At 45.5% G+C, this 14812-nt stretch overlaps 1 protein-coding gene across 1 annotated transcript in view; it reads right to left on the reverse strand.

Annotated features, from left to right (window-relative positions):
* Positions 1 to 608: 608 nt before the first annotated feature.
* Positions 609 to 14812, reverse strand: part of LOC307077834 (adhesion G protein-coupled receptor D2) — a gene marked incomplete at its 5' end in the record, with an annotated part of 80490 nt that continues 66286 nt past the window's right edge. Inside the window, one exon of the mRNA XM_079739308.1 lies at positions 609 to 773. Coding sequence (XP_079595434.1) covers positions 730 to 773 — 44 coding nt within the window. The 3' untranslated portion in view covers positions 609 to 729. The remainder of the gene's footprint in view (positions 774 to 14812) is intronic.

Raw genomic sequence — 14812 nt, forward strand, 5'->3', positions numbered from 1 at the left:
AGGGTTATTTTGCAGCTGGTACAATTCCTCCTCATATTTCAATAAATGTCTCACTTTTATAACACAGTTCGCTCACTCTAGTCAATAAAGATGTACGCATTTCATTAAGCAATTTGATGATGACCTCTACTAACGACTTATTTTGTACATGCATAATTGTACTTTTTGTATTTGCTGAAAGTTGTAGTTAGTGCATTTAAAAGGGAAGGTTTCCCTCTCCTGGAAGGTGAAAATCATATTTTTAATCATAACTTTATTCTGAAATGAACACAAGTGAGCTCAACATTTTTGTGCTTTATGATTTTGGTACCATCGTTTCTTTAGTCAATGACATTGTGATAATTTATCACAAGACCATAAACACCTTTGTTAGGTCCAATAAAGCTATAAAACCATTGGTATCATAACCGATCAGAATTCTAAAATAAAAATGAAAGGTTTTGTTATATTCAGGGTTCTATTCATCTAGATTTAGGGTTGGCAACACACTCCTTATAACAAACTGTGTCTTACAATACATGACTATTTTATTATCATATTACTATGTGCTGAATGAACACATGAACCACACATCTCACATCGAGATCACAAACAAAAGTCAAATGACAATGCTGAGTCAAATTAGGATCACTGATAACATAGTAATATCGGACAGAGTCTACTGTGGCCATGGGTCACCTCTGTGGGAGGAACCTGAAGTTGGCAACCCAAGCTCTGTTGAGCTGGAGGCTACAGTGAACTGGCAGGGCAGCCATCTTGAGAGCTGGATGCTCCTGGAAGATAGAATACAACACAAACATTACAAATACAAAAACATTTCTTTTGTTATCAATTTATATTTAAAGATAATACATTATATACTTATATACAGCATGGAGTTTGTAAAATAAAGGACAAATCTGATGTATTTTCTTTATTAGAAAGGAATTACACTTAAACTTTTTTCAAATTGTACACTTGCTCTGGACATTTTTGGATCAGAAACCATTAAAAAAATGAATACTGGCTTAGCTCAAGCAGACGGTTTCACAAAATGGCACTCCTGTTTGAAAATAGAAGGATTTCCAACTATCGGCATAGTTGGAACACATATAGCTACATATTGCCTTCAATACATAATCAAATTGTGTAATTAGCTAATCATCTGCAAACCAACAAGGAACTCCAACTTTTCTATTCTTTTAACGCCATATAATGTAACCAAATAATGTGACCAAATGTCATTATTAATAATTCAAAACACATACAGCTTCCCTTTACATGCTTTAATCAACAAAGGTCATTTGTCATAGGTAGCATCCGAAAAATAAAACATTTTAGATGCTGTTTCTCTGCCGTTCAGATGATCATATTACTTCACAGAGCGGTTTCCTCGGTATAAGTCAGTGCATGCTGAAGTCATGCCGGTATCTGTGTGCTAGCGTTGCATTAAGGATGCTGGTCAGCAACAGCCCACTTGCTCCAGCCCCCGCCGCCCAGACTTGCCCCTCCGAGCTGGGCTTGCAGTGCCTGGCCTCCTGTCTGCAAATGTGTTAAGCCTGCTTTCAGTTGCAATGAATTGGTATAAATAATTTATATACATTTACCCATAGAATTTAACAAGAGGAGCCTCAGGTGAAATTACTCAGAAATGCAAGCTATGTACCTCCCCCAAGGTGGACCCTCGCTTCAAGCCAACTAACTCGAATGATAACAGACGGTAAAGTGAGGGAGGCGGTGCAGTGCTCGCCGAGAGCAACACGAAAACACATGAACACAGTTGTTACGCACACACGCACACAGACAAGCAGACACACACACACACAAACACACACACACACACACACACACACACACACACACACACACACACACACACACACACACACACAGAGACAGGCAGACACAAAAACACACACACACACACACACACACACACAGAGACAGGCAGACACAAAAACACACACACACACACACACACATTCATATAATTGACACTTGCAACATTTCTGGAGACGTATGCACGCACGTGCCCACAGACACACAGACACACACACATAAACACCGGCAGACACAAACACACACAGACACACAGACACACACACACACACACACACACACACACACACACACACACACACACACACACACACGTTCACATACTTGACACTTGCAACAGTTCTGGAGACGTATTTGTGTATTTCTTCTTCACCCTTCTCCACAGCTCACCACATGGCAGCGGCAGCAAGGAGAGGAAAGGGCTAAAGGGCGAAGCGCACACTGAGCATCAGAGCGTCCCGGGCTGAAGGAGAGCACGTCAGTCAATGAAACAGGACAAAGGAGGGATGAGGCAGCTTAGCAGCGCGCCTTGTTGGTACGTGGGGGCCCACGGGGCCTGCGGGGGCCGCGGGGAGACGCAGGCTGGTTGTTGCGTTGGCTGCTTCGGCGGGGCACGGCCAGTCACATGATATCACTCACAACAGCCTTCGCATAATGAAAAGCCCAGCGAGCAAGGCAAATAGACAATCGAAACCACGGATTAAACAAGCCATCTGACATGTGTGTAGCCGGGGCCTCTGACACACACACACACACTATAGTTTGGGTTGGGAGAAGAAAAGAGAAAAAGAAGAAAAAAGTTCCACGGCCGGTTGTGTTTCTACTGCGTTCAGCTCCACTTAGCGGCCATTGAAGATCTCTGAGAGGGAATGCGGAGGGCAAGAAGCTGGAGAACACGCTGGAACTCTTCAGAGAGACAATTAGCCAAGTTTCTAATCACCAGCGCCAAAGTTTGACCGGGGGCGCCCCCCCGTTGTTTGTTGGCCTGTCGGACAGACTTAAAAATGTAAAGATCAAATTAATAGGCAAGCCCCCTGGTTTTTCGTTTTTTTCCCTTCTTCTTCTAAATGGGGAGCGCGTGCCATTGTTATGCAAAAGCCCCACTCCTGCATGCAAAACAAATACGCCGAGGTTTGGAGATGGATGGGTCCGAAGGCCGCTGCCGCTTCATTTCAACACATGTATTATACATTATTTAGCATAAAGAGCAAGCCTACAGCATTAGGATGGTTTTTTCAATGATGATTATCCTTTATTAGTCATTAAAGAGATAGGAAGGGAGCGAGAGAGAGAGAGAGAGAGAGTGTGAGAGAGAGAGAGAGAGAGAGAGTGTGAGAGAGAGAGAGAGAGAGAGAGAGAGAGAGAGAGAGAGAGAGAGAGAGAGAGAGAGAGAGAGAGAGAGAGAGAGAGGGAGAAAGAGAGAGAAAGAAATACAACTTTAAGCACCTGAGCCCCGCTGGCAGCATTCCATTAATTGCCCCCACAATAGGCAGGAGCCTTTGGAGAATTTTCAATTTCAAAAAATGAAGAGTATGCATTCAGTTGCACTCATGTTATACCGGCACTTAAATCCCACATAGCGCAGATAAAAAAAGGACTCAAGGTTACATCCGATTGAAAGCCCCGGACCACTGCCACTTCAGAAATCCATTTAGCAAGAGGAGGGCCAGAACATCTAATTCAAACACGGTTGCTCTGTTAAAACTGTTGCGCCGTCTTTCAGAGACACACACAAACACACACGTTTACTCCTACCCCACGTGCACACACAGACACACAGTCACGCACACACACGCACACACCCACATATACAGAACACATATTTTCCTTTATAAGAGCGATGAATCTGGCAAGAGAAAGGCAGGCAAGACACCAAAACTTATTTTATCTGCCGGCGGCTCCGGCGGCTAACAGAGAATGCAGGGAATCTGGCCCCTGGTGAACCAGTGTGTGTGTGTGTGTGTGTGTGTGGGGGGGGGGGGTTGGATGCTCGTTGCAGGACCACGCATAAGGGGGTAAGGGGTGTGGGCACCTTCAAGAAGAGCACTAGCTGAGTGTCAAGCAGCCGGCCTTGAGCACTAGGGCTCCACCACAGAGAGCACTCAACAAATAGAACATCTGACGAGGGAAGAGCCGATTTAAATGAACCGTGCCGCAAAACCCGGCTGGCCGATGTGAATGTACATGTACTGCAAATGTAGGTCCACATGGGGCTTGTTCCTACCCGGCCGAACCAAGCATCTCAGGTGATTCGATCGCAAGGGGAAATCGCAAAACGTCAAATCGCATAAGCCGGCGTTGCCCAACACGCCGGAACATTTCAACAGGTCAGGAAGGTTTACGACGAGAGTGTCACGCCTGGGCGAGGGTTTGGCGAACTCTGGTTTTGGTTTGGATTTCTTCTTCTTCGGTTGATTTCCGGCAGGCTAGGCGTGTGGAGATGCATGGCAGCCTCCCGCCGGTTACAAACCCCACAGCGTTTGGTCTTTGCAAACGGAAACGACGTCCATGTTTATTTAGATATGGAGCAGAGGGTGTGCTTGAGTCACGTAGGACATTCATACCGCTGCGGTCTGTAGAGGTTAAGCACATTGAGACTGATTGTGAAAAGCTGTGTTATTTTTCTTTTCACTTTCTATATGGTATTGCTCTTCAATCCGAGATGAATGAAGAATCTTTAAGGAAGCCGTGACTAGAGTTCCCATTTCAAGGAAATGTAATTAATTCACTGGCAGAGATCGCACACAGAAGGCCCCTAATACATTTAAATCCCGCAGAGAGTTTGACACTGAAACACTCCTTTGTCGGTCGATAATGAAATCTGGAGATTTGGGGGACATACGTTCACCGCGAGTGAACATTTTTGAAAGACATTGCCAAGGAAAACTTGGAGGTTAAGAGAGACGCACTAGAAACATATGGGCAAGTCCAGCTGCCAAAGTTGTACAACTTTGTTGGGCGAAGTTGTGGCAAAAACAAAAAACAAAACAAAGAACAAAATTCTTATTACATCTTATATATATAAAATGCTTATTGAAGCCTTCCGCCTACTACCTTGGTAGTAGGCGAGAAGACTTTCAGAATAAGAAAAACTGAATAACATTTAATATCCACTTTAATTGGCTGGGCATCTGTTTGACACAAGGTAGCATAGCTCGTGGATGGTGAGTGGTTTTGGGAGTGTCAATAGAAAGATTATTGCAATCAAAGAGAGCCTTAATAACATAAAGGCCATTATGTTGTAGAATATATCACTTGAAATCAGCATTGGCTACAGATATTTCCAGGTCAGCCCGTTGAAATGTAACTGAAATATAAATATCAAAAACTTTAAATTCATACAATTATTTCATTTGTTGAATTAGTTAACCTATTTGAATTGTTATCCTCCTTATTGATTCCAAATACTTTCTGTGTCCATATTAAGGAACATGTGCATGCCTAGCAGTAGGGTACATCGTCTCAGTTGACTCAAGTCAACTTACGTTTATTTCCATGGCTCAGTGTCTGGGGTTAACAGATTGGCCGATAGGCCCCTTACCATTAGTTCTTAAAAGGGAAAGCTCCCCATAGACTCAGTGGAAAAATGAAAGTGATTAAGATAACATATGGGGAATATATTCACCTAGGGATGGCTAGCAGAGCAATAGGTCTCAGGTGGGCACACATTAAATTACAATTTATTAAGTTAGCCAACATCGCAAGGGATTTACAGCAACATTTTGGTTGAGATGTACTTTATGAGGCGTCAGGCGTCTTACTCAAGCCTACAGGTATGGACATTGGGGATTGGACCCAGAACATTTGGCTGGGGGTACACCATACCCAATGGATTATCCCAACCTTCATCATATAATAAGGACAATATTGAATATGGTCAAACACTGAGTCAAAAGCCTGTATAAAATCTTTGGAAAAAATATGAATCAATCAGTAGATTAGAATAGTCTCACTTGCACAATGAATAAGATTGGGCAAAAATGAGGGCCAATAGCCAAAATACCTTGCCAAAGTTCTCAAACGTTTTTAAATAATTCCCTATTTGTAACTGTCAAATAGGGAATTTACAATGAATAGTGTTGACACATCAACCTCAATGTAATGTCAAGAAGTCCATACAATTTTCTATACTCTTTTATGAACTCCATTCACAAGCTTTTTGCCTTGATTCATGATAAACCTTTTTGTTTAGCTTCACCGTTATTTCATTATGCGTGTAAAAGTGCTGGGTCAAAGTCATGAACGGTGAATCCCCCGTGCGCGACTCATCCTTGAGTGGTACACAGAGCAGTTGTTTCATGCAGAAACACAAAGGTTTTAACTGCGTCCTTGCCTTGGCCCCTTCGGGTAATATGTACACATTATCTCTACAGGGCATTGATAGCTGCCATTTGCACGAGTGTAATCAAAAGGTCCTCCATAAAATTAACAAAGAGCTTTATAAATAATTTATTTAAGGTAACTAACTCTTTTTACACTGCTGTATTCAGTGTTGACTTTATAATACTAATAGGGAGGTCAGGGTGGTTGTTAGTTATGTACTTCACAAACCACATTTGGAGGAGCATGTTCAGCTTTGGCTTTTACCTTAACGGGGACGTTACTCTGGGGGACGGGCGGAGGGTTTACGGATCAGGCCTTTTATGAAACTAACTTTTAGACTTTTAGATCACCCTATGAAAATGAAAAGGAGTTGAGTCTTCCAGAAAAAGATTAAAGAAAGAAAGTTTTAAGGGACCATAAGGGACCAAGCTTCGCATTCTTACAAGTATCCATCTCAAAACAATGGCTCACTTCTGAATTCGTGAAGGATTGGGTTGGTCAAATGTTGAACTCCAAACTTCCAATTTCCCCAAAAAGGTTCCTCTTTGCACCAAAGTCTTGAAGAAGCTCCTTAAGGCGCAGGAGATCATGAAGAAGACAGAAATGCATGGCCCATCTCTTCTTCTTTGACTACCTTGTTCTTTTTGGACTGTTCTTATTTCCACCAATTCTTTTTGGGGCTGGAAGACCTTCAGGGATCTCCACAGATTCTTCTAGGCGGTTGACATGCCGTTAAACACCCGCTCATCTCAGTGTTCCTCCTTGCATTCCACACAGTGTATGTCGCCGAGACACACTGTGAGTAGAAGTAAGCGTCTTTCCGTTCCGTTCTCTTTACAAGCGGCTCGCCATTGACACACACTCATAGCAAACATTGAAAATTGGACATGTATATATGACGAGTCAAGAGGCAGGCGGTGGAGACCAAAGGAATAAAGCCTTTTGAAATTCCAATAAATGCTCATATTTACTCCATCTTTGTAGAACAGTAGCTTGTAGCTTTAGCTTTAGCTTGTGACATAAAATGGACGTAGAGGGACGTTTTGAAACTGGTAGGTAAGGGTTAGGCATCTTGCTTGAGGAGGCCTTCAGAAAGAATGCAGACTTGACATCTGTTGAGTCTTCCTTTAATTTTAAAGTAATGTTAGAAATCATACATTTTACTTCAATTCATACACAAATAAACCCCAAAAAATACAAAAAGTTATTATTAAGAATTTAGGGCATTTGTGGATATCTACTACACATTCATAGACTCGACATCCCATAGAAAGGAGACAAGCAGTGATTCAAATCAGTTATGAATAATTCAAAATATAATGAATTAATAATCTCAAGAAAATGGATACCCCTGTTGGAAGAAGAAAATGTACACCGCACTTCGAACATTGTTTCATTACATTAGAATAAAAAAAAGATGAAGGGTGAAAGTAGTGTGGAAAAAAACGTATTGTCAGTTATGGTCTCGCTGGCAGGTAGTGTAAGAATACTTGAATTCGCCCTGTATCTGTAAGCCGTCTGGGGAGGGGCAGAGCAGCAGGGGGGGCACTTATAGAAGTCCGACATGTGCGTCCACAACTGATATAAACGTCAGTTGGAATTTGCAAAAAGTCATACATAATGGATGTCAGGGGGGCAGGGGAGGGGTGGTGGAGGAGATGAGGGGGTGAGGTGGGGGTGCATCATCAATAAGCCTGAATAAGCGAGGCAGCCTTTCTCATCTTCCCAAACCAGGGGAGAACCCCCTAATGACTGCGCCTGGAGACCCCGGGATCTCCTTCAGCCTGCACTCCCTCCACCACCTCCACCTCCACCTCCACCACCTCCACCTCCACTACCACCTCCACCACCCCCACTACCACCACCTCTACCACCACTCCCTCCACCTCCACCACCACCTCCACCACCTCCACCACCTCCACCACTACCACCTCCACTACCACCTCCTCCACCACCTCCACCTCCACCACCTCCACCTCCACCACCTCCACCTCCACCTCCACCTCCACCACCACCTCCACCACCACCCCCACCACCACCACCTCCACCACCCCCACTCCCACCTCCCCATCAACCCTGCCGCCGCGCCCCCTCTGCCGGGCCCCTGATGTCAGACCGCTGGATGTTCCCGACCGGCAGCACACACACCGCACGGACGGACCAGGGCTGGGAAGGGGGAATACGAGCTCCTAAATTAAACATTCCAGCCGCCGACTGCCGCCTGTTTTGGGCAAATCAGCAGAACATAAAACAAACAAGGTGCCTCGGGAAGACCGGAGCGTGGCTCTCTCTATTATTTGCTTTACCGCGATCGCCGGGATGGGAGGTGTGTGGTGGGGAGGGGTGGTCAAAGTCCTCTGAAGCCTTTAAAGACAGCGGCAGGAAATGCATAATCAGAAATGTGTCTGTTTGGCCCGTCGGTGTCTGAGCGCAGTGACGGAGAGGGAAGGAGAACGAGTTGGAGGAAGGACAAGAAGAGAGAGAGAGAGAGAGAGAGAGAGAGAGAGAGAGAGAGCCTGGCTCGGATTTGGAGATCGCAGCTTCTATTGTGTCGTGTATCAGCTGGGCAAAGGTCATCCCCAGGCATTGGGGGACCTCTATCTTCCCTCTCCTGACCTGCATCCAGACATAAACAGGAAGAACCCCCCCCCCCCCCCCACCGGGAAATGGGGAAGTAATATTTTTCACCGCTGGACGGGACAACGCTGATAATGCGAGCCATGGTTTAAAAAATCGTGTTTTTGAGGAAAAAAACTATCTACAACAAGTACAACAAAAAATTACATTTTGGTTCTATTTCTACACTTTGGGCGGCTACATCACTTGCTCCTTTGGCGTTCAGACATTTGAGTCTCAGGTCTGGAGTCTCTTCCTGCCAGCGGCTGAGGCCCTTTTCCTGCTCACACCACAGATAAAACCCCTTTACGTCTTATTGTCTGTGGTGTTTGGTGTGCAGATCAAAGCCCAGTTCCCCGTCCTGGGAGCCGTGTGATCAGTCAGCGCCCGGTCGCCCGTTTATGCGACGCCGGCATCCTACGGCACTCATTGCATCTGTGAGTGGCTTCACTAAATCAAAGGAGGCTCGCTTCTCTTCATTGTGTGCTGTTGCGAGTGCAATCGACATGACTGATACCTCCAGGCCCGGAATAGGCGTTCTGTGATCTCTAAATATAAACCAGAAGGGCTATGTTTGGTTTTATTGAGCGATGGTGAATCTTTATCATTCAGAGTGCATACATTGTGTGTACATCGCCGAGACTTGGTTCCAGCCAATTACAAGCGCCGGGGGTTCCTGCCTACGTGAACTCGCACACATGCAGGGGAAACGTTGACGCTAATATCCATACATTCCTTTAGGCAGGGCCCTACTATCCGTCGTACACACCTCCTCACATCCCTCCCCAATATAGGCACACACACACACACACACACACACACACACACACACACACACACACACACACACACACACACACAGAGGGCTGATCGATCTCTTCTGTCTGCCAAGAGCACATTGGGGGTGGGGTGGAGGAAGTGATTTAATGTCCAAAGCGATGGGTGCTTGTTTTTCAATATGTCTCTTTCCTGTTGTGCTCTGATAGGGACTTCCTGTGCCCGGGGGGGGGGGGGTTGGGGTCTCATCCTTCCATTCCACCCAACCCAGACACCCACGCTACGCGGAAATGTCACTTTGCTGCCATACCTTCAGTTCAACTACCCTCCCTCACTCACTCACACACACACACACACACACACACAGACGCACGCGCACACACACAGACACACACACACACACATACACAAACACACACACACATACATACATAAGCATTCAACAACATAATCAACCACACACACACAAACACACACATCCACACACAACCATTCACACAACACCATGACCCCGGCACGCACACAGCCCTAACCAGCAAGCCAAAACTGGACCCCAGCACATACACACAGGCACACACACACAAGTTTGCGTGTAAACATGCATGGTGGGTTCGGAGGGAGTCAAAATTACACCAAATTAAAAGGAATTAAACAAATGAGTAGAAATTTACGTATTTCATCAATATCACTACAAACAAAGAGTTAAACCAGAGGAAGAGTGTGTCGCAGGGCCGGCAGAGTTTGAACAAGAGGCGGGGTCATAGGTCACAGCGCGATGATCTCTTCCTGTCTGTTCTACTATCTCTGCAGCGTACACCCTTCCTGCCATCACAGAATTACACACACAGGAAATTGTTACATTACTGAACTGGTAAATGAACTTCGCCCTGACTGCAATCGATCCCTGAACTTTGTGTTTTGGTTCCAATTTCCTTTGATATTTACTGTGTATCCCTGAGGTTTTTCATACAAATATAACGTTCAATTTAGTTCCATTCACATTCATACATACCATTCATACAAACAGAAAATACAATAATACCAGTTGATACTATGAATATGAGCCTTGTCAATGATCCACTTCTGTAATCATTGTGAAAACGCTATATAGCAAAATGATACAAATAACGTATTGAAGCTCAAAATAATATTGGAGAAACATATTTAGAAAAAGGCAGTTGTTTTTGTGAGGGCAAAAAGCAATTGCTTTAAAAAGTCGTTTGAAGTGCTGTAACGCATGATCACACCATGTCTGACTGCAACAAATCTTAACCAAGGAAAAGTTCAGTTTGGCTATAGCTGGCTGAACTGACTTCCAGATTGCAGCAAAAGTGTATTCAACACACAATGCATTATTTTTTGGTTTTCTTCCTAAAAGTTGGTTGGCATCAAACAGAACCAGAGTTTGTTAAGAAGCTGACCCAGACCCTACTTTGGAAGCACACCAGAGTGTTTGCTTTGGTCCGAACCAGAACCAGAGTTCGAATGAGCGTTCACCCTACGGCAAACAGATTTCATCTACGGGGAAAATCTCCAATAAACCTGACCAAACAGCTCAGGTGTGAAAGCACCCTAAAATAAAGTGTTAAGGCAGCCATGCACGATACAGGCAGGCACACACACAGCCACAAACTCAGATACACACACACACACACACACACACACACACACCTCGTCTCCAGGGTCTACCACTAAGTCCTTCCAACCTGACCTATTCATTGTATTCGCTATTTTTATATAAAAATGAACTTCCTGTCACTCATTCATTACATCACCTGGCATGCTGGATTTATCCCCCTTTCGCACAAACACACGATATATGGTGTGTGTATGTGTTTGTGTTGGGAAGACTTCTGTGTCCATGTATGCAATGATCTTAGTGTATGTGTGTGTGTGTGTGTGTGTGTGTGTGCGTGGGACAGTCGGAGTCATGGACGGAGGAAGCAGGCCCAGCACTGCCTGTGTCTATGGAGGAAGTGAGGTGTGGTGATGGCACATTTACGACAGGGCCCAAGAGCGCCACAACGCACGGGCTCCACCACACACAAAAGGTACACATGCCATCCAATTCAATGAGAATTGTTCCCGGAGAACAATGGGGGCCAGCCTCCCCCAGCCCCCCATGCCATCGGCTGGGCTTGGCAGAGGGTGGGAAAGGTGAGTGGCTGTGTGGTGGCGCTACTGCTGCTGTTGTGGTGCTGGTTCTACGCACGGTGGCGCGGAGTCCCCCTGGACTCTAGGGGACGGTGGATCTGACAGAACATCGGAGGCCGACGGGGCTGCCGCCTCCGCCTTCTTCAAGGTAGAGGAGAAACAGCAAACACAACAAACCCTAAACATCCCGATGATCACCAGCAAGGCGCACGAAGGGTAGCTGCGCTGTGCATGGAAAGGCTGATCATTCACGGTTTCCTTCAGCGAATCGCTCTACACAGGAGGAAACTGAACAGCCACCAAAGTTTAGACAATGTTTGATTGAAGTGAATTACAGTTTGAGGAATGCTTCACACCCCTCGACCTCGGCTGGCTCATTCTCTACAGAGATGACTCGGTGTTCAGGAATTACACTGGAATAACTCAGTTCAAGAGGTGACCTCGAATCTTCGACGATTCGAACCTTGGACGGATGGATAGACATTTGATTGTCGAATCGTTGTGTCTCATCGTGGTGAATCATTGGGAGGTTTGGGCCGCAGGCTGAGTGACAGCAGCGCTTGGCTTCTGGAGGCAAAAGCCTGAAAGTTATATAATGTTTTTTGCGGGGGTGCAAAATAATATGAAGACGTGCACATTGTCCGCATAACGTGAAAAGTTAGAGGCACGCGGTCATTTAGCAGAGGCACTTTGCCTGGCCTATAGAAGTCTGTGGGAAACCCTTCGGAATAAATATTTACCAGTGTTTGAGCCACGCGAATGACACAACAAAATAGGCATAATTGAGCTGCATTTAAATGCATATATCTTGCATATAATTCGATGATCAGTTGACGATTGGTCTGGCCTGACGAATAGATTTCGACTCTGATATGACTATGATGATAGTAATGAGTTGATGCGACCCTGATGGCAACCCAACGCAACACCCTCAATTGAGCCCCGGGGTAAGAATAAATTAACATGACTTAGTTTCACATTAGCCTGTACAATCATGACTTAGTTCTATATTAGCCGATATTAGCATGCCTCAGTTCTATCCTAGCCTATAATAGCATGACCAAGTTCTATATTAGCATGCCTCAGTTCTATCCTAGCCTATAATAGCATGACCAAGTTCTATATTAGCCCATATTAGCATGCCTCAGTTCTATCTTAGCCTTTAATAGCATGATCAAGTTCTATATAAGCCCATATTAGTATGCCTGAGTTCTATCTTAGCCTTGAATAGCATGACCAAGTTCTATATAAGCCCATATTAGCATGCCTAAGTTCTATACTAGTCCACCCTGGCTCTCTGCAAACAGATGTTTGCATTGATCTCCTCACCCCGTTGACCTGATGTTAATGAGAACTGCTCATGCAGATCAGCAAGGCGCTGATCAGGACTATTGATCAGCCTCTGCCCCCTTGCTCTAAACGCGGCTAACTGATCAATCATGTGCTGATTATCGCTTTGCATTAATTGGAACCATGAGGAACTCACACTTATGGAGGATGATCACACATTCTTAGTCCTTGTGAAACCACACACACACACACGCACACACACACGCACACACACACACAGTGTACCACACTGTTTTGCTGCATAGAATTTGATTTTTGATTTGATGGCATACATACTGTATGCCATCAAATGTCATGTTATAGTCATTAACATGTCTGTGTGGTTGTTGCAACGTGTATTTGTGTGTGTGTCTCTGTTGATACATCATTTGACCTTGTATGTATAAATGCAGCCAATCAGCGTCCCCCGTGAGTGCCTGACGTCTTCAGGGATTGGTCCCTTTGTGTGGTCCTAAACGGAGAGAGGAGTGTTTGGCTGTTTACCAATACATGAGACTCATGGGTCGACAAAGGGAGTCTGGTCCGTGTGTGCTAGCGTGTGCAGTGTGACACGTCAAGTCAAACCTCATTACGCGGAGGTTTGTCAGATGGGTTTTTTAAAAAGGGGTTCGGGCAAAACAACTGTCAAACGCACTCCACGGATACAAACACAAATGTCATTTTCATACACAACCACACACACACACACACACACACACACGAACAACCAAACAAGTACAAAAAAATAAGTACTTTAAGTGACAACTGGTGAGTGGTGTGAGTGTGCGCGTGTGAATGAAAGTGCATGGTGGTGCGTGCGTGTGTGTGTCCCCTCGTCCCTGCAGTTGACAGACATGACACTGCCTTTACCCCGAACAGGAAGCAGCGCAGCACACAGGGACAAAACAGGAAGCTCCTGCATGCCCCGCCCCCCACCACCACCTTCACCTCCACCAAATCCACCCCCCCCCCCCCCCCCCCCCCCCCCCCCCATCCCCCCTATTTGACTGACTGACAGGCCGGTTTGGCCAGTCCTAGTCACAGAGAGGATCCCTGCAGCCCTGGGTGTGTGTGTGTGTGTGTGTGTGTGTGTGTGTGTGTGTGTGTGTGTGTGTGTGTGTGTGTGTGTGTGTGTGTGTGCGTGCGTGTGTGTGTTTGTGTAGAGGCCCAGCTGTCCTGCGGTGGGAATCCCAATCGCGTGTGAACGGGCCCCAGTGCTAAGTGGTCTGGCCCTAGGACCGTCAGTGGGCTCTGTGTGTGTGATTGTGTGTTTGTGTGTGATTGCTTGTTTGTGTATGTGTGTCTGTGTGTTTGGGTGTGTGTGTTTGTGTGTGTGTGCGTGAGAGAGGTGTGGGTGTTGGAAAGGGATGATCGTATGTGTGAGAGAGTGAGGTATGGGTGCATGTGTGTGTGTGCGTCTGTGTGTTTGGGTGTGTGTGTCTGTGTGTGTGTGTGCGTGCGTGTGTGTGTGTGTGTGCGTGGGCAGGGGGGTGTCAGGGAAGGTTCGACAGGAAATAGAAGAGACAATTTTATCCATTCACCCGCCAATGACCAGGGCCTGTCTCCATCGATGTGGAAGATGATGAATAGTGTTGAAAAAACTTCAGATTTTATATCTTTCTTTCAGACGGTCCCTTGAATGCTCTATAAAAAAAAACTTTTATGCAAGATTTTTTCATTGGAAAGTAGTATCTTCGATGCTCTCTGAAAACCAACTTTTAGGCACACTTTTCCTTTGCAAAGTATTAACACTGCCACGATTGGTCATCGCTTCCGACCTGTGCTGTGATTGGAT

This window comes from Pollachius pollachius, assembly GCF_949987615.1.
Source record: "Pollachius pollachius genome assembly, chromosome: 7".
Lineage (NCBI taxonomy): Eukaryota > Metazoa > Chordata > Actinopteri > Gadiformes > Gadidae > Pollachius > Pollachius pollachius.